The sequence below is a fragment of the Pristis pectinata genome, chromosome 9 (genome assembly GCF_009764475.1).
Source record: "Pristis pectinata isolate sPriPec2 chromosome 9, sPriPec2.1.pri, whole genome shotgun sequence".
NCBI lineage: Eukaryota > Metazoa > Chordata > Chondrichthyes > Rhinopristiformes > Pristidae > Pristis > Pristis pectinata.
Window position 1 is genome coordinate 38,976,060 of NC_067413.1, and position 21,333 is coordinate 38,997,392.

The following is a 21,333-nucleotide window of genomic DNA, read 5'->3' on the forward strand; positions in this document are numbered from 1 at the left end:
GGGAAAATAAGAAAGATATTATAATATTATTGAAGACTGAAGAAATTAATTTCATAAATAGTACAGTAAATGCCATCTTCTTCTGGTATGTTCATACGAGAGCATTGGATGAGAGGGAGCAAACTGATCACAAGGTGTTTCTTAATCTTTACCTATCTTTTCACTTTATGCCAATTATGAGAGTTGTGGGCACAGCTCAGCACATCACGAAAACCAACCTCCCCTCCATGGACTCTGTCTACACTTCTTGCTGCCTCAGAAAAGCAGCCAATGTAATCGAAGAACCCTCCCACCCCGGACATTCTCTCTTCTCCCCTCTCCCATCAGGCAGAAGATACATAATCCTAAAAGCACGTACCACCAGGCTTAAGGACAGCCCCTATCCTGCCGTTATGTCTATTGAACACACCTCTTGTACAATAAGATGGACTCTTGACCTGACAATCTACCTCATCGTGGCCTGCACAGCACTTTCTCTGTAACTGTAGCATTATATTTTGCATTCTGTTATTGCTTTTTCCTTGTACTACCTCAATGTACTGATGTAGTGAAATGATCTGTATGGATGGCATGCAAAACAAAGTTTTTCACTGTACCTTGGTACATGTGATAATAATAAACCAATTATCAATTATGAACTGTAGAGCTTGCTATGAGAATCCTACAAGAATAGAATAATAACTGGCTGTGAGAATAAAGAGGGTCATACCCAACCACTGTCTGTTGCTTCAGGTTTTAACAGCAAAGTAGACGAGAGAGTGATGTGGAACGAGCAATGTGGAAAGACCATGCAGCCCTTTCATATCTGTCACTTTGATTATCTCTCCCAATGTGGCATCTGACTATACTTTGAAAAGCTTCATTTCTTTCCCTTAAAGTCATTAAAGGGAGAAAAAAAGTTTTTTTTAATTGCTCTAAAAAATTTTATTGTAAACATCACTCTGAGTAAAAACATTCCTATGACTTTTGTTCTAAATTTACTTCTAATAGACAGGTGGCCACCTTTTCTGATATCCTTGAGAGTTCTTTTTTTCTCCAAGTAGGATCATAACCAATCTAGACACATTCTAGACATCGTCTCACTTGGATAATTTCTGTAATCTTGCATTTAATTGTTCTGGCTGGATGTCCTAGTTTTCTAATAATTGGTTTCAATTAATTGTCCATATCACAAAAGTATCAAATTGAATTCCATTCTCAGGTTTCCTGTGCTTATGATTAATGCTTACACTTTTATACATTACATTTCTTTTTTTTAAGCCCACAGCTTATTTAAACAGTCCCAAAAACATTACAACACATCTCATTCAGAACTTTGTCAGCAAATTCAACTAACTTGGAACCAACTAAATATCTCCATAATTTATGGTAACTGGAAATATTAGCAACCACTATTAGCTTTTCCTCTCAGTCTCTTACGTTTTAACCATTTTGTTTAACCACTCCTATTCCTGTGAATTTTAGTTTAATTACAAAACTTGAAGCAGAACTTCCAAAGATGCTTTCTGGCAAATCTAAACAAGTGACATTGTAGGTATGTATAAAACCATTTCAAAAAAACAAAAGGCCATCTACTTCAGCTTTTGCAACATGTAATATTGTACTGCACCCCATCTGCCCATGTGTTTGCCAATGATTATTCCAATGCTATTCATAATGGCTTCCCACACTCCCTAAACTCCCACTCAAACCAATTTTCATTAATCATTTCCCATTCTACACAAGCTCACGGTCTTCTCCTCAACCCTTCCTTGCTGACTTTTAATGCCCTCAAACTTAAAATTTTTGTCCTTGATTTTAATTTCATTTACAGTTTCACTTCCCCCATCCTCATAACCTCCATCACCCCCCAATTCCTTTCATTGCTTGCTGTGCCTTCTGCTGTTAAGTTGCATGGTCCATAATTCTCCCTTTAAAACTCCATGACTACCCCTGCTCCCTTTATGCATTTCTTCAAGCTCTTGGTTGCTTCTCCCATTCTCTCTTTCTCCATCCCAACTCCCTGATAGACTTCAGGATGTTTTTCCATGTTAAGGTTAAACATTGTTCTTATTTTAATTTTTTTCTCCATTTTGTATTGGTCTCACCAGCCAGTTTAAATATTTTTGGGTCAGACACAGCACCTAAATACTATCTACAAGGTAAAAGGACAAGTAGAAAAATGCAAAACATATTTTAAGTTTTCAAAAGATGGTTACCTGTTACCCAGGGTTTCTTTTTCATTTCTGGGTCAACTGGAGATTTTATCTTTACTATTTTATTTTCAATGGAATTCTTCTACAAGCAAGAAGTGGTATCGTAAATAAGATCCACCACTTGTGAAATTCAAACCTGGCTGTTTTGACTGCCTATGGAAGTCAGCAGTTGTAACATTCCCCAGCTGTTATCAAAGTTCAAACTGAGATCTATTTTCAAATGCCACACAGTCTTAGGTCTTTATTCAATGAGTTGGCCCCTTTAAAAGCAATAAGATTGTGCTTCTCTGGTTACAAGTGCTAAGTACTATTATCATTTAGATGCCATGACTTGTTTAATGGTCCATCACTAATAGTTCTGGCTTCTGCTTTTTCTGTTTGAGTAATAAAGGTGCAATTATATTTCAGTTAACGGATGCCAAAATTGCTTTAGCAAAGCAAATTAAATAAAAATAACTGATAGTGCTTAGGGTATCTTCTGATAGTTTGCCTCAAAGTTTATTTTCACTATACTTCGCAGCAAAACAACGACCATCTTAAGTTGAATGCCTGTATACCAAGGAGGAGCTTGGCAGGGATCTTTCTAATACTCTTTCGCTTTGTTACTAGACAAAATTAACCACTTCACAACATTAAGAGATAACTGAATTTCAGGAGAAATATTTGCCTTTGGTCACCGAACACTCAACATATATGTGGCTTGGCCATCATTAATATGCACATTGGAGTCTGTAGAATTGAATGTGTGAACTTGAGTACAACTGATGACAAATGCATCTGCTCATATTTAGTGATAAAGAAAAACAAATTTCACACCTCATTTGTTTTAGTTTTTGACCTTTTGTATAAGATATGAATTTTAGTTAAACTGATTGTGGCTAAAACTATTGAGGGTCTGAACTGGAGACACTTCAAAAAAAAACCTTGAAAGCTTAACCTGAGCGCTATTGAGTTGAAGCACATTGATCATCTATATCCAGTTTTGTGCTCAGAAAAGTCTGTTTGAACCATGTAAGAAGATACATTTTTACTCTTTCTTCAAATTCGTTCATGCACTTAATGACTAATAAACTAAAATAAATTTATATGATCTTAACAATTTTATAATCCTGGGGGTTTCAGTTGTACTCCTGGTTAAGTCTGTTTCTTTGTCCTTGTTAAGTACCTCAAAGATCTGTACTATTAAATGCCATAAAGGAACAGCTTGACTTGTTCAGAGGTATTCAGCTATTCTGGAGATTTTCAGCCTTGTTTATCTGTGAAGTGATATTTTGTACTTAACATTTACTTGTATCTCAATATTCCTTAATTCACAGAGAGATATCTCTGGCTGCCCCACTTGGTGGGCCATAGAAAGATGCCATGTATAGCAAATAAAAATGGGAGAAGGTTCATATAAATGAGGAAACAAGTGATTTTAATGGTTGGTTTTGTCGGCATCTTCAATTCCTGTGGAAACAAAGGTTTTTTTTAAATGCTTCTAATGCCAAGATATTCTGAAAAGACAGTGGCTGCTCAGCCCCTTAGTACAACTGCCACCAGGATAATTCTAGCTTTTAGGCAGTTCACAGATCACGGTAAGAAGAAATTAAACTGCTGGGAAAATAATCTGATTTAACTGTTAGCGAGAAAGAAGCTGGTTGACTTATGTCAGCTGTAGCTGTGTGTCTGAAGTATTGTTATAGTATTTATCTCCATCCAGCAGACTGTTCAAAGTGTTACCATCGCCATTCTATAGCTGGGTGCTGCACACCCATTCCTCGCTCCCTTCCTCTTCTTTCACAGGTCACAGAGCCAGGGAAGAGAGAGAGGGAAATAGAGCTGTTGATCGTAATGATGATGATGATGCCAACCGTCCCTCTGACTAAATAGAACATGGAACAGTACAGCACAAGAACAGGCCCTTCAGCTGATGTGTGTGACAAATACAATGCCAAATTAGACTAAATCTTTTCTGCCTGTACATGATCCATATCCCTACATTCCCTCCATATTCATGTATCCATCTAAAAGCATTTTAAATGCCACTATCGTATCTGCTTCCATCACCACCCCTGGCAGCGGGTTCCAGTCACCTACTGTTCTGTGTAAAAAGAGCTTACCCCCCTCTCTTAAATGCATGTCCTCTAGTATCCTCTAATACTGAGATTTTCCTTTTAGCCCTGCATCAGCTGCCTCCCTTTCTTATTCACCAGCTCAGAGACTTACCCGGGGTAAACATTTAGTAAAAGGGGAATTCACTGAGCAGGAAATAGAGTGGAAAATGAATTGGTAATTCCCCTACAGATGCTGCTGCAAAGACTTGTGCCCTTAGCTTAGTCCAGGTGAGGAGCATACATACTGCAATTACCAGTGAAGGAAATACCACCTAAAATTCCTCGATAAATTTACTTCTTATCATCACATCATAAAATCTTCCCTTTCAAGGTGATCATTTTAGTTTTCAGTCCACTACAACTTCGAACTGGTTGCAGATGTCTCTCAGCAATGATTGTGGACAAAGCATGTCTAGGTCTGAAAAGAAGAGGTGCTATCACAGCAAGTGAACCCAGTTTTAACATTGTCCAAATTCTGGAAGGTGGAAATATGTAAATAGAGAAAATCTGAGAAGTTTCAGGTTAATGAAGGAAAATGTAATAAGGCAAAATATTTAACAGTGACTTCTATGGCTAATAATGAACAAATCGCCTTTATTTCAGTTTCTTTTCGAAGTTATAGCTTTTTAAATAACATTGCTCTGTTATTTTAACATTAAAAGTCTGTGAGTAAACTGGAAGAGAATGCCAGATTAAATGTTCATCTGTTATTATAGCAGTCATCGCAAGACTTGTACCTCTCCAACATGATCCCAATCTAACATTTTGTAATCAGGACACCAAGCAAGTGGATCACGTCATTGTACCTTTAAAGCAACTCTCCTTTTATCCAAATAAAAATGTTTTCTGCAAAATTATTAGTCACAACATTTTCAATATGAAAAGGTCAGTTTTACAGACTGCTTTAGTTTACATCCAAGGCTGAGACACTCTGTTTACTCACCACAGATGGGATTTCACAAGCCGTCTCCCGGTCACTTTGCTGTGGGTCACAGTAGAGTCTAAGCTTTTGTATTTCTATCTGTTAAATAAAAGTTAAAGAGAGCATCATCATGAACCAACCAAGTGAAGAAAACTCACTGTTTAAAATGGTTTCTGTGGCTCAGTGCAACACACAGCTGATGACAGCAAATGTTACTTGATGTTACTGACCTGGCTGAAGGATACTATATTTTGGAAAATAGAACATATTGCCATTTTACACAACCTTCTCCAGTCCCAAATTAATCCAATTAACTATTTACCTTTTATTTATGTTACGGGTGTAGTTGTTGCTGGCATTTATTGACCATCCTATTGTAGGGGTTACTGGCATTTATTGCCCATCCTATTGCTGTTCAGGTGATGCCGATGATCCACCTTCTTGAACTACAGCTGTCCATCTGTTGACAATGGTCCCACAGTGCTGTGGGGTAGGGAATTCCAGGATCTAGACCCAATGACAATGAAGGAACTGCAATCCAGTTCCGAATCAGAGTGGTGGGGAGAGATTTGGAGGGGAATTTGTAACCATTCATTCTTTGAGTATTACTCCTTTCAGCAGTGTTTAAATTGCGCCTTCAGAATAGCAATCCTTGCTACACTACTTCGGCATTTCTATTTCCCATTTCGGGCACCTGCATTACCACACTTAGGCCAGACAGCTAGCGGTAAGTTCTGGGCCACTTCTGTCATGGACTCGCACTGAACAAGTGCCGACTCTGTCAAAACCCCCAACAATAACCCACCGATAGGCAAACTATCTCAATATTCTATCTGGATTCAGTCAAGGTAACATTCTAATCTGCTCCACAACATGGACAATTACTGGGGAAATCACCATTGTGTACTGAATGCACCGTTTCCATGAACAGAACCCTACACTCTTAATGGTCTCTTTTGGAAAACCACTGTTACACTTTATGATAAAGAGAATCTTTCTTTAGTAAAGGGAACATACTAGTAATCTTTGTTTCAAGCTAATATCCATACTAAGAGCTACTTTGGAAATTGTCATTGAATTGCAGGATACCAAAGTTTCTAAGAGATCACACTCCTGCTAGTTCAGCCACAATATTGTTGCTTCTAGTCTGTGAGCAAAACAGGAAATTCAGGCACCCAGAGTGTGCCAACCGAAACGAAGGGAGCAGTGGTGAATCCAGCGCGGCCTTAATTAGAATGCAGTTCAGCTCTAAAAAAAACAGGTTGCTGGTCATTTGCCATTTAGCTGTGGATTTGGGAATTAGTGACTCAATAAGTTCTTGTGAAAAGACTTGGCTAGAGAACATGTTCTTTAAAATGTACTCATGACAATAATGCTGAATGTGTTGCTGAAGCTCTTCTGACACTAATTCTTTGGCACGTGTGGGTTCTGTACACTAATTTGTCCAGCCTTGAATGTGGATGACCAAATTCTTTCATCAATGCTCAGGCTACTTTTTATAGCAAAATTATCATACCATATGGCATATTGGATGGGTTGGGTGGGGATTGAACTGTAATTCACCCTTGCGATTTCCAGTACCATTAAAAGTCCCACTTCAAGATAAAAATGATTCTGCTCTTTCTCAATAGCACAAATGTTAAAAGAGTCAAAATCATAGAGTGAAGCAGCATGGAAACAAGCCCACCGGACCAACGAGACCTTGCTGACCATCAAGCACCCATTTACACAGAAGAGTACAGCACTGGACAGGTCATTCAGCCCATGATGTTGTGATGATCTTGATGCCAATTTATATTAAATGTCCTCCTCCTATGTATCACACAGATCCCTCCATTCCCTTCATATTCATGTGTCTATCTAAAAGTCTCTTAAACTCCATCAACCTGCCTGATTCCACTACTACCCTGGTAACCCATTCCATGCATTTACCACTCTCTGCATAAAAAAACCTGCCGCTCACGTTGCCTTTAAACTTCCCCCTTCTAATCTTAAGAGCAGGTCCTCTGGTGTTTGACATTTCTACCATGGGGAAGATATTCTGATTGTCTACCCTATCTGTGCCTCTCATAATTTTAAAAACCTTTATCAGGTCTCCCGTCAGCCTTTGATGCTCTCGGGAGAACAACCCAAGTTTGTCTAACCTTTCCTTATAGCTCATACCCTTTAATCCAGGTATCCTGGTAAACCTCTTCTGCACCCTCTCCACTGTGTCCACATCCTTCCCATAATGGGGCTACCAGTACTGCACACAATACTCCAAGTGTGGTCTGACTACAGTTTTATATAGCTGCAGCATAACTTCCTTACTTTTATACTCAACACCCCTGCCAATGAAGGCAAGCATACCATGCACCTTCTTTACCACCTTATCCACTTTGCATAGCCACTTTAGTGAATTATGGACCTGAACCCCAAGATCCCTCTGAACCTCAATGCTATTAAGGGCTCTACCATTAACTGCATACTTTCTTCTTCCTTTGACCTCCCAAAGTGCAACACCCCACACTTACCTGGATTAAACTCCATCTGTCACTTCCCCGCCCATATCTGTAACTGATCTATATCCTGCTGTATTCTTTGATAGTCCTTTACACTGTCCACAGCTCCAACCATCTTGGTGTCAGCTGCAAACTTGCGAATCCATCCATCTACATTTTCATCCAAATCATTGATATGTATCAAAAACAACAAGAGGTCCCAGCACCGACCCTTGTGGAACACCACTGGTCACGGACCTCCAGACAGAATATCAGCCTTCTATGGGCAAATCAGTTCTGAATCCAAACTTGCAATTCACTCTGGATCCCATGCATCTTTTTCTTATGAATCAAACTACCATGAGGGACATTATCAAATGCCTTTCTAAATTCCATGTCATCCAAGTCATTTATAAAAATCACAAAGAGCAGGGGTCCCAGAACAGATCCCTGCGGAACACCACCGGTCACCGACCTCTGGGCAGAATATGCTCCATCTACCACCACCCTCTGTCTTCTATGGGCGAGCCAATTCTGAATCCACACAGCCAAGTTTCCCTGGATCCCATGCCTCCTGACTTTCTGAATAAGCCTTCCATGAGGAACCTTATCAAACGCCTTACTAAAATCCATGTGCACCACATCCTTCATCAACGTGCTTTGTCACATTCTCAAAGAATTCAATCAGGCTCGTGAGGCATGACCTGCCCCTCACAAAGCCATGCTTTCTGTCCCCAATCAGCCTATGCTTCTCTAAATGCCCATAAATCCTGTCTCTAAGAATCTTCTCCAGTAATTTGCCCACCACAGAAGTAAGACTCACTGGTCTGTAATTCCCAGGGCTATCCCTACTCCCTTTCTTAAACAAAGGAACAACATTTGCCACCCTCCAATCATCTGGCACTACTCCTGTGGCCAGTGAGGACGCAAAGATCATCGCCAAAGGTGCAGCAATCTCTTCCCTAGCTTCCAGTACTAACCTTGAATATATCCCATCCGGCCCCAGTGACTTATCTATTCTAATGTTTTTCAATAGTTCCAGCACATCCTCTTTCCTCATGTCGACATATCCTAGCATATCAGTCTGTTGTACGCCATCTTCACAAACATCAAGGTCTCCCTCTCTCTCTGGTGAATACTGAAGCAAATTATTCATTAAGGACCTCCTTTACCTCTTCTGACTCCAGGCACGTTTCCTCTTTTATCCCTGATTGGTCCTACCCTCCCTCTAGTCATCCTCCTATTCTTCACATACGTGTAGAACACCTTGGGGTTTTCCTTGATCCTACTCTCCAAGGACCTCTCATGCCCCCTTCTAGCTCTCCTAAATCCATTCTTAAGCTCCCTCCTGGCTACCTTGTAACTCTCCAGAGCCCTGTCTGATCCATGCTTTCTAAACCTCAAGTAAGCTTCTTTCTTCCTCTTGACAAGATATTCTACATCTCTTGTCAACCACGGTTCCTTCACTCTACCATCCTTACCCTGCCTCAATGGGACAAACCTATCCAGAGCCCCATGCAAGTGCTCCTTAAACAACCTCCACATTTCCACTGTGCACTTCCCCAAGAACGTCTGTTCCCAATTTAAGCTCCCAAGTTCCTGCCTAATAGCATCATAATTCCCCATCCCTCAGTTAAATACTTTCCCATTTCATCTGCTCCTATCCCTCTCCAAGGCTATGGTAAAGGTCAAGGAGTTATAGTCACTATCTCCAAAATGCTCTCCCACTGAGAGACCAGAAACCTGATCAGGCTCATTGCCTAGTACCAGGTCCAGTATGGCCTCTCCTCTAGTCGGCCTGTCCACATACTGTGTCAGGAATCCTTCCTGTATGCACCTAACAAACTCTCCAATGATATCATCTCTCATTCTCCTAATGAATATATGCCAATTTACACAAAAATCTCTTCACAAAACAATCCCCTTACTACAGGAATTGACCGAATGACTGTTTCACAAAGCAAGTACATTTTTCTTTAGATGCAGTCGAGGCTTCACATGGTGACACCTCACCAAAGGCCTGCAACCATTCAGCAAGACTTCCTTACTTTTGTACTCCTACCCTCTTGCAATAAAACCTCAAATATCTTTTGCCTTACAAACTGATTTCTGAACCTGCATGTTTAATCTTTGCAACCCATGAACAAGTAATGGAAGATCTCTCAGCACACCAACAGTTACTAAACTATCTTCTTTTTCACTGCTTCCGAGCAAACTGCATAACTTCACCTTGTTGCCCACTGTTCATCTCTCTCTGCAGGCTGCTTGCTCCCTCCTTTCCCATCTAGTTGTCCATTGCCAGATAGACAGAAGAATTAAGAGTATGTGTGAAAAAAACATGACATTAGTATTTCCTAACAACATAGCAGGTGGCCATTTCGGCCCACTAAGTCTATGCTGACTCTCAGAGCAATCCCTTCAACCTACCTTCTAATCAACTCCACCCTGCCACCCAACAGCACTCCCACCCTCACCACCCCAGCTTTACCACTCACCTACAAATTACATGCAATGTACAGTGTATGATTACCCTACCAATCTGCACATCTTTGGGATGTGGGAGGAAACTGCAGCACCTTGAGGAAATCCATGCAGGAACAGTGATAACATGCAAACTCCATCCTTACAACACCTGAGATTAGGGTTGCATCCAGGTTGTTGGAGCTTGGAGGCAGCAGCTCCACGAGCTGTGCAACTGTACTGTGGAACAAGCAGTAATGTGCTACGCTTGGTGCTACATCAAAAAGAAAATCCCACTTCGGCTATGCTTCAGTGAATCGGCTCCATTTTAAAGTTTTAAGTTGCTTTGCCCAGGTGAATATTAAGTTGCTCAGTCACACCATGATCTAAATCACTTTAGTTGAGAGACAAATCCACAGTGCTATGGAAAATTTGGCATGATGCAGAGGTAACAGGAAAATTTAGGACCAGGAAAACACCACTGGTCCAGGGAGCTGTCTTCTGCTTTTGATAAGTATTGGCCAAGTGGAACCAAAGGCATTGTGGCGTAGGGAGGCTAAATTGACAAGAAGTGGGACAGATTAAAAGTGTGATTTTATGAAAGTTCTTTCCTCTCAATGAAAATCACTTCCAATTATAACAACTTAAACTTTTACAACTGGAATCATTATACTTTTGTTGGCATCTTCAAAGAATTTTATAAACTGAATATATAGACATACTATTTTCTGGATAACTTGGTAATTCTGACTCACATAAGAATTTTAAGTATCCTTATTAATTTACTATAATTCATACATACTGATATTAAAATAAAGATTGTGCTATTGGTGCTGTCTAAGGGAGGCTGATGAATGCTAGTTAATCACAGCTGATCTGTCTGGAGAAATTTAAATAGAGGGAGATCGGTAATACAGTCGCCAATCACTTTAATTCTCCATTCCATCCCTACACTGACCTCTCTACCTCTGGGCCTCTACACTGTTCCACTGAAGTCCAAAGCATGCTCTGGGAACAACTTCTCGTCTTCCGTCTAGGCATGTTACAGCCCTCAGGAGTCAAGAGCAAACTCAACAATATCAACTTTCCTGTTTGCCCAGTTCTGATACAAGTTCATCCATCTGTAACATTAGCTCAGTTTTTTTTTCCTATCTCTATAGATGCTACCTGACCACTTGAGTACTTCCAGCATTCTCTGTTATTTCAGATTTTCAGGAATATTTCAGGAATGGCCGTGCTCTGCATTACATAGTTACAGCTTTTTTTTTGCTTACTTTCTATCTATTGTTGTCATTCATTTCCCTTAGTACACACTCCTCCAGACAGAATGGCAGTGATGACAAATTTCATCACCCACTCTTAGGCAGCACCAGTAACATGAATGCCCCTGTCACAGCCATTCCATTTGTTCTTTCCAGCCCTTCCCCTTCTCTGCATCTTAAAACTTGCTCGTTTTCTCAATTTTTCAGTTCTGATAAAAGGTCAATGATCTCTCCACAGATCACACCCAACCTATTTCTAACACTTCCTGTTTTAATTTTAGATCTGCATCTGCAGAATATTTTTAGCTCCCCCCATTAGATACTAAAAATGCATCCATGTGCCTGATCATTTTAATAAATATAAATGATTACTTGCAAAACGAATAGCGAAAGCTGTACCTAACAACCAAATTAATTGACATTAAGTTAGTGTGACAACTTTAGTGGTACTTTTACTTACGGGTACAGATGTCTCTCTTTTCACAAGTTTAGCCACCTGGGTCTTTCCATTTATGAAAATAGGAATAACTTGCTCAAGATGTTGGTTCTGAATTTCCATATCATCTAAGAAACAAGTGACCTCCATTTCTAGTATCAGTAGCTTTAATTGATGCCAGTCCTCATCGAATAATTTCTACAAGTATAACAGAAATAGATTGGATTAAAATTGGAAAACCTCTGAAATCTTCTCTCCTTTGTGCACCCAGTATAGTGCCTGAGTTAAGATGCAAGAGCATCTTTTTATTTCACTCCCACATTCTATACTTCAGCAAGCCCTCTAGAAGGCTCCCATCCACCTCCTTAATTTTCTTTCATCCATTTTCTGATGAGAATAATACCTCAAAATACCATCAATAGTATTTTTTCTGAATTTGGCACCAAAATATATTTGTTTACAATACGTCAATTAATTACTTTTCCAAAATAGAGAAAAAAAACAGTGGAATATATTTTTTGATTGAATTTCTAGTCCTTTAATAAGTAAAACTCCAATAATCTATCATCTAATTACATGGAAAGCCTGATGGTTTAGCATTAGATTCACAAGGTCCTGTTTCCCATGCTCCCTTAAAACTCACTGGGACCCCATTTCCCACGCTCCCTTTAAATATACTTGGTCTGTTTCTAGTGCTCCTTTTAAACTCACTGGGTCCCCTGTAATTGTTTTTATACTGTATAACATTTAAAATAAAACTGGAATTAAAAGTGTGTTGGGATATTAAAAGCAGTAATATTCTGCCAGTATGGCAACAAAGTACCGGATTATCAGAGTTTTACTGCCTGTGAATATGATGTTTGTTATTTGACGAGTTCCCTCTGCATCCTTTATCATCAAAAACATATCAAGTATGGTCATTTTATTTGACAGATTAACTTCAGCATCAAATAATAAGAATTGCCAAAAAAACTAAGATCTCAACCACCATTTTTCAAGTAAGGAGTCTTTTTTTTATTGCCAAAAAACACAAGTCTGCATTTTGAAATTTTCCACACAGTACGTCTACTCTTGGTCAGAATCTTGGATCCTGACCTGTTTCCTTGCAGCTGAAAGGGTCTATTACTGATCATATCTGAAGTAATGGATGGGAGTGGTGGTGAAATGACATTGGGCTTGGTGAATGGAACACTTTTCCACTTTGGACACCCACCACTGGCATTGAACACTCCAAGGTGGGATTACAGGACAAATATAAAGTAAAACTTATTACTGTCAATTAATAAACAAGGGTTAGTAAGCCCAACTTCATTACAGCACTATCGACACTGCAGGATAAACTTTCCCACAATAACAAGCTATGTATTTTTTTAAACCTTAGGCATAGAAAATGTCAAGTGATGTACACGTCCCACCTGTTCAACCGCTGTTTGTCAAATTAAGGGCAATGCCAAATGCATTACATGTAGGGACTTTATTTTGAGAAGGAAGATTTTTATCAGTCACTTAAATCTAAAATGTGTTAGCACAATTCTTTCAAAGCAACGTCTTAAAGTTTCCAGTCCCTGAACTGGTGGGAGAATCACTGTCTGGTATGATTAATGCTTGCCGACCTTTAGATAAGCTAGCCTTCCACAATTGTCCCACATTATTAACCAGATAAGGCTCTAACTGGCCAGGCACTAAAGCTTGCCAAAGGGTGGTTGGAAATTATGCAGTGTTGCAAAGATATTCATAGAGATGTACAGTACATTTAGAAGTAGTTAGTCATATGGATGTTGTTCATTGAACTGATACATATGCCAAGCACCTTTACAACTCCTTCATTACTCACCTTTCATTATCAGGTTCCAGCAGACCACAAATTTACGCTGCAATATAATGGAAATTGATCTTCCAAATGCTCCACACATGAAATTTAACTAGTCATTTGTTAGCACAGAAGGATGGGTTGCACATAGAGCACATATGTTTGCTCTTCTACAACTTACAGCATCTGAAGATTATTATTCCATTTATAATGGCACCAAATCCTACACAACAGACTGAAAAGGTCTTAACAATTGTTGAAAGAGGTCATCCCAGATAACCTTGAATATGAGAGAAGAGAGGTGACAGAGTATTGTAAAGCTTCCCCCAGGCTAAGAGTTAATAAATTTGGTTCCTGCATTGCAGGAGTGTGCTGATGAGTCTACAGATATTACACCCTACATTTTTGCCAAATATATTCAAAGTTATTTGGCAGCTACCAAGTAGAAATCATCACTGCGGGAAACCCAACTAGTGTTAGTAACACTTCTTGCATTCAGAAATACTTACCAAACAGAAATTCATAACGAATGACAACATAAAATAGTGGTATTAAATTGGCTACCCAATACACTTGTCCTCTGATTCTCAGCAGCAATAGAGATGAATATCAGGCCAGACTTGCAACAGGCAGCCAATGTGATAATGTTCATAATGTGTTATTCCCTGACAATTTTGTATTCGTCATCGATTTTGCTTCCCAGTGTACATAGACTCTTAATTTATGTTTATAAATGTACGAACTCCAAAATAGATTAAAAACTCTTTACAGGATCTTGCTTAGATGAGTCTATTTATATATTGAAAAACTGAAAACTTTGTGCATTAAGAATGAAGTCTGAGCACCAACCTTTAGTCTTTCATCATTGAATGCCACTGTCTGGATCTCCTCTGCCAGACTGGTAGTAGTGAAAAACACAGCCTGTTGTTCTCCATCAAGTGTGACAGCTGCCTGCATAATTCCTTCTTTGGACAGGATTCTCCATAAGTCAAACTTCATCCTGTTGGTTGGGCTTTTTAAACGCAGCGTGGCAACAAATACATAAGAAGGAGGTAGGCCTTCTGGAAATATGTCTCTGAAAATATATAAGCAGTATTTTTATATTTCATATACTTAAACGAACAAAGCAACTCTTGGTTCTGAATCACAACTACATGCCTGCATTTTTCACAGAAACTTCCCTGAAACAAACAAAAAACTTCTGCATAGACTTTGTCCTTAAACGACAACACATTTTTAATTGCTGGTTACAGCTTTGTTGAGGAAGTTGAACAGAGGTAAATGGGTCATGGAAGATGGGCAGGGTATCACTATAACATGAGACAAATTGTACAGGAAAGACCTAACTCCCTTCACAAGGGAGTTTGATAACTGGGGGTGGAGATGCAAGGTAATTGGAAGAATTAGAAGAGAGTTGAAAGAGTGCTGGAGGCAGAAACCCTCGTCATATTTACAACAAAATACATGTTAGAGCACTTTTAAATACAGTGGCTGACAGAGAGTCACAGAACTGGAAAATGTGATTAAGCTGGATAATACTTTTTAAAGATCAAGCAACTGATTCCTGGGTCATAAACCCACAAATCCCTACTTAGGCCAGGGTCCAGAAATAGTGGAACTGAATACTGGACAAAGTGTACCAGTAGACTGATATATAGATGGAGGCCCAAAATTTGATATAGTAGGGTATCTGCCCTTCTGACATATGAAGAGGACACGAAAAGTAGAAGGCATGATTAGCAAGTTTGCAAGTGACATGAAGATTGTCTAAGGCTACAGCAGAATATCAATCAGATGGAAGGTTAGATGGAGTGTTAGCAGATGGAAACTAATCCTGACAAGCGTTTTGGGAAGTCAAATAGGGGAAGGACAATTATAGTAAATGGTAGGGTACTAAGGAATGTTGATTATCAGAGGGACCTTGGATTTCAAAGCCATATGTCCTCAGCTAGACATGGTTATGAAGGTGGCATATAGCACACTTGCCTTCGTAGATCAGGGCGTTGAACATAAAAGTTGGGGCATCATGTAGCAACTTTATAAAACACTGGTTAGGCCACACTTGAAGTATTGTGTGTGCAGTTCTGTTTTCCACAATATAGGATGGATGTGATTGCATTGGAGAGAGAGCAGAGGAGATTCATCAGGATGTTGCCTGGGTTGGAGGATTTTAGTTATGGCAAAAGATTTGATAGGCTGGGCTTGTTTTCCCTGGAGCAAAGAATTGCTGAGGGGTGACAACGTGGATAGTCAAAATCTTTCTCACATGGTAGGAATATCAAAAACAAGAAGGCACAGTTTAAGGTGAGAAGAAGGAGTTTTAAAGGGGATCTGAGGGGTGAGTTTTTTTTAAAAAGTGGTTGGTATCTGGAATGTGCTGCCTTAAGAATCAAGTACAATCACTACATTTAGGAGGCATTTTGATAGGCACTTGAATTGACAATACATAGACGGATAAGAACCTTATGCGGACAAATGGGATTAGTGTAGATGGGTAAAAAGGTCAACATGGACATGGTGGACCAGAGGGCCCACTTTTGAGCTCTACAGCTCCATGACTCTAAAAGACCATAATACCAGATCTATTGAGAGAATAGTGTGGTTGGAACACTAACAATTGCTGGCAACCTAAGGCAAAACATCAGCAATGCAAAGCTAATCTTTCATCTATTTAGCAATAACTGAGAAAGTCCTCCCCAATTTGCAAAGACAGCTTATTAAGCTCGAGATGATTACAGTGACCCAATGACTTACCACTTAACTGACCAGCAACTTCACTAACTAACAGCTGCAAAAAGCTCATTTTCATGGCATTTATACCCTGTGTATGTGTATCTATAACAATAACTTGAACTTGTCACCTATAATTGGAAATATACTCTCCTTTTAGGAAGTTGTCTGCCTACTATTTGATGGGGTGTACCACTATGTGCATCAACAGCCTCTTCTAGAGTCCAGTTGGTGGTGACTCACGATGAAAAGCATTACAACCCAACATCCAAACCAACTCTGGTGAACTCATCAATCATCACTTTTCAAGATAGGTGTAAGTTTGGTCTTGGACAATGGTACAAAAGGGGTCAATTAAAACCAAAACAAGGTGGTGTATAAAACATGTTTCTGCCCAAGACTAATTTGACAACACCCTACCCCATTTTTAAAACCTGGTCAATGAAATGAGAATGCATCCTACTTGAAGAAGTGATCGAATAGTGGGTGGGAGAATGTATGTGGATGTTATATATGTGCACCTCCACAAGCCATTCAATAAAGTCCCTCATAAAGGCACTTTTACTAAAGCTAAAACTAATGGAATTGAAGGAGGAATGACGGGCATGCCCGTAAATTAATAGGATTTAACCAGTGGTGACCTGCAAGGATCTATGTGGGGTTCCCAATAATTACATCACAAATAATCAACTTACACCACGGAACAGAGAGCCATGTTTCCAAGTTTGCTGATGATATGAAGATGGCTGACAATGCAAGTATTCTTCATGGATATGTTTAATTAAAATGAGATAACATATTTAGCCAATAGGCAGAACTGTAGCAAATCAATTTAAACATTAGCAAATGTTGAGCAGAGCAGAATAGTTTGTAAATTTTTAAAAACCAGAAACATATATGTCCATATAAATAACACCCATATACACACTTCTGCATGTCCACTGTTGTATTGTGGAGGGTCGTGACTGTCACGTGACAGCACTGCCCACCACCTGGTCGGAAGACACACCACTGCCAATCAAGGTTTGGTCCTGCCCCACCTATCAGCGCCCACCTGACCATTGGCCCTCTGTAAATTACCCGGGCTGGACCCCCTTCCCCCCCCCCCACAGGCCTCCAGCACTATAAAAAGCACCACGTGTGCTTGGCTTGCTCTCTTTTGCCATCTTCAAGGGACCACCCTGCTTCACTCCAGGCCGAGTACTGCGGAACAGCACTGGAGAAATTGTTGGTGAAGTGCGCACTGTTAAAGGGTTGGAAGCGTTTTAGTTAGTGTCCCTAGTAGCATAGAGCCATGCCTGCACTGAGTCAAGGGGTTGCGGGTATAGTATTGTTTTTCCTTGATAGTATGTACCTAGTTCATTGTGTATGTGTGTGTGTATTTTATCCCCGGTGCGATTTTCCCACGCTTGCTATAAACTGTGCACTTGTGTTATTCCCGTTACCATTTTCCCACACTCGTCTTTTGTAAATAAAACCATTTACTGCCAGACTGTGTTCAGAGTCCTTGCTTTTGAGACCCATCGAATCTGTTTTCTCACTCACAACAATTGACACTGCGAAAAAGGTCTCAAAGGTCTTGGCTGAACACAGATGCAGGGAGGGATGTTCTGGAACAGGGGCAACAAAGCCAGTGCAGGCACTGAGGATAGGATTCCCAGGTGGACCGACGAGTGGGAGGGATTTGGGAGCCTGGCCAGCATGCTGGCGGACCACAGTAAACCAGTGGACTGGGCCGAGCAGTTAGACCCACATGGTGAGAAAATGGGGCACCAAGTGGTCTCCCTCCTTAAGAAGCCGGGCTTCCCCAAGGCTAAGGGGAGTCAAAGGGGTGCCTTCTGGCTGTTTGTGTCCCTCCTGAGATGCCAGGTCAGGATTACTGGCCAGATACAAGATATGTGTCACCAAAAAGACAAAGAGATAGACGTGCTCCAACAGCGCTGCTGTATGCTGCAGGAGGCAGTCCAGGCTGCCCAGACCCGAGCCAACGACCTCGAGGCCAGAGGTACCGAGGTCGCCTGCAGGCTGATCCAAATGCAGCAGGCGCAGGCAGCCTGCCAGTCTGGCTGGAAACCGGACCCACTCAAAATTTGTGACCGGTCCGGCGTGGCGACAAGCTGGATGCATGGCTGGGGGACGGGGATATATGGATGGATAATGACAAGAAGGAGGTGCCCAAGGAGCCTGGGTCCCATCACACACGCCCTCCCCCCTACGCACCCGAACCCCTGCATGCTTGACCCATCACCACGCAGTCCCAGGTCCGCCATGGGGGGGGGGGGGGTGGGTGGGTGGGTGTGAAGATGAGGAGGCTGCAGGGAAACATGCCCATGAGACTACAGAGACCCGGGACTTCTCAGCCAAGGAGCTGACCCAGTTGGCAGATCAGAACTGCCAGCGGCCAGGCAAGCACCTGGCCGCATGGCTGCTCCAACTGTGCGATGAGGGGGCCCCCAACGTGAGCCACTCTCACCAGGAAGTGAGCGCCCTGGGGAGCCTGTCCGATCAGCAGAGTGTCAACAATGCCCTACAGGCGCCACAGGAAGGGATCCAGGATGGCACTACCCTGTGGGATCGGGTAGTGACTGCCGTGAGGGTCCGGTACCCTACCCTCCTCGAGTGGGACTTATACAGGCGACCGCAATGGAACACGGTTAGTGAGGGCACCCGGGTCATTAGGGAGTGGGCGCTGGTGAATGGTTATTTGAGAGAGCCCGCGATTGCAACTTTTTTAGAAAATACCAGGGTGACCCAGCGCACTCGCGGGATACCTGGTCACCACTGCACGCCCCAATTTGAGGCCAGTGTCCTGCCCCTCATGGGACCAGCTAATGGGAAGACCATGCGGGATGCCATCAACCTCCTGGAAGGGCTAGAGTACATGCAGTGGGGGGGCACCCACCCAGATCTGTAGGGCAGAGACGTGGGCTGGAGACACAACCCCTCATTTTACATGCAAACAGCTGTACCTGCTGCACACAGGGGTGGACTGTGCCAGCATAGATGGGATTCCGACCTCCGCCATTTACGCGCTGTGGAAAGAGCTTTGAGGGGAAATCTGGCCAGGGGAAAACCCACAACCACACTGGGATCAAGCCTGACACAGGGGGTGCCCCCAACCTCTGGACCATGCAGGCTGCCCTGCCGACACTGACACTGCCTCTGCCCCTGCCCCTCTCCCACTTGAAACAGTCTCTCCTGCCCTCAAGGCTGATCCGGGACCTGCTGAGACAGGAAATGTCCCATTTATCAGAATGAAACTTGGATTCTGAAGGCTAAACTAGAAGAGATTACAGAAACTAGGGATGTATTCCCTGGAATTTAGAAGGTTAACAGATGATCGGATCAAAATTTTCAAGACGTTAAGAAGAACTGAAAGGGGACACAAATAATTTTCACCAGCTGGGGAATCTGGGGCCAGGCAGGACAGACTAAAAACGTGAGTCAGGCCTTTCAGGGAAGATTACTACACATAAAGGGCTGTAGAGGTTTGGATTCAACAGGAATTGGTGCTGGGTCAACAGCTAATTTTAATTCTGAGGTTATTTGGCACTAAATGCAAAATTTAAAAATTTTGATTTAGATAAGATGTGACAGTAAAATAAAACTCACATAATTCCAAAAAGTATTTGCAAGGAAACTAGTATAAGCATAACTGATCCCAGAGTACCTGTATGTCAGGCAATTGCTGGTTCATGCACAGTTTCAAAGAAATAAAGCATTTGATATTCACTTCTACAATACACAATTCCCAATGCAATAGTAATGGGATGAAATTCATCTTGGCGTTATATAGCAAAAAAAGCATGTTATATTGCTGCAGAACGAATATGGATCACTATTGATACAAGTGAAAGTATAGCATATATAGTTATTGTATTCTATCTCTCACTAGTGCATTATAAGAAAGAAAGAATTAGGAGCAGTAGATTATCTGGCCCTTCCGGTGTACTCCACCATTCATTAAGATCATGGCTGATCTTCTACCTCATTGCCATTTTCCAGCACTATCCCCAAAACCTTAATCAATGTTGGTGCCGGAAACATGGCGAGACTTGCTGGCTGCCCCCAGAACACTACGCAAAAGATGCATTTCTCTGTGTGTTTCGATGTACCTGTGACTAATACAGATATCTTATCTCATCCAGAGACATACCAGTCTGGGTTTTGATTGAGCACAATGACTGTCTCCACAGCCCAAATGGAAAATTCCAAAGGTTCAACACCTTCAGAATGAGAAAATTCTCCTAACTTCAGTTCTAGACAGCTATCCCTCATTGCAAAACTGAGCCCCCCGATACTAGATAGTTACTAGATATAAAAAGATTAAGAATACTCAAGAGGGAAATCAGGAGGGCAAAGAGAGGGTATGAGATGGATCTGGCAGGTAGGGTTAAGGAAAATCCCAAGAGGTTCTATAGTTATATTAAGAGTAAAAGTGGCTAGGGAGAGAGTAGGTTCCCTTCAAGATCAGCAAGGCTGACTATGTCTCGAGCCGCAGGGGATGGGTGGGATTTTTAATAAATATTTGTAGCCTCATACTGCATTAAGGAGGATAAATTCCCAGGGCCTGACTGAGTGTACCCTCAGACTTTGGGGGGGTGGTGCTAGAGAAGAAATTGCAGAGGCCCTTGCAGAGATATTTGCTTCATCATTAGCCACTGGTGAAGTTCCCAAAGACTGGAAGGTGGCTAATGTTGTTCCGTTGTTTTAGAAAGGTAGCAAGGACAAGCCAGGAAACTACAGACATCAGTAGATGGAGGGGAAGTTACTGGAGGGAATTCTGAGTGACAGAATCTACCAGCATTTGGACAGACAGAGTCTGATTAGGAGGAGTCAGCATGGCTTTGTGCATGCCTCGAACCTTTGAGTTCTTTGAAGAGGGAACCAAATAGGTAGATGAGGGTAGGGCAGTGGATGTTGTTTATTTGGACTTTAGTAA

General features: G+C 41.4%; 1 protein-coding gene across 1 annotated transcript in view; it reads right to left on the reverse strand.

Moving 5' to 3' along the window:
- LOC127574502 (collagen alpha-1(XXI) chain-like) overlaps window positions 1-21,333 on the reverse strand; it is a 164,719-nt gene that overhangs the window by 101,567 nt on the left and 41,819 nt on the right. Inside the window, exons 5-7 of the mRNA XM_052023531.1 lie at window positions 14,511-14,736; window positions 11,876-12,049; window positions 5,205-5,312 (exon numbers count right to left, since the gene is read on the reverse strand). Coding sequence (XP_051879491.1) covers window positions 5,205-5,312; window positions 11,876-12,049; window positions 14,511-14,736 — 508 coding nt within the window. The remainder of the gene's footprint in view (window positions 1-5,204; window positions 5,313-11,875; window positions 12,050-14,510; window positions 14,737-21,333) is intronic.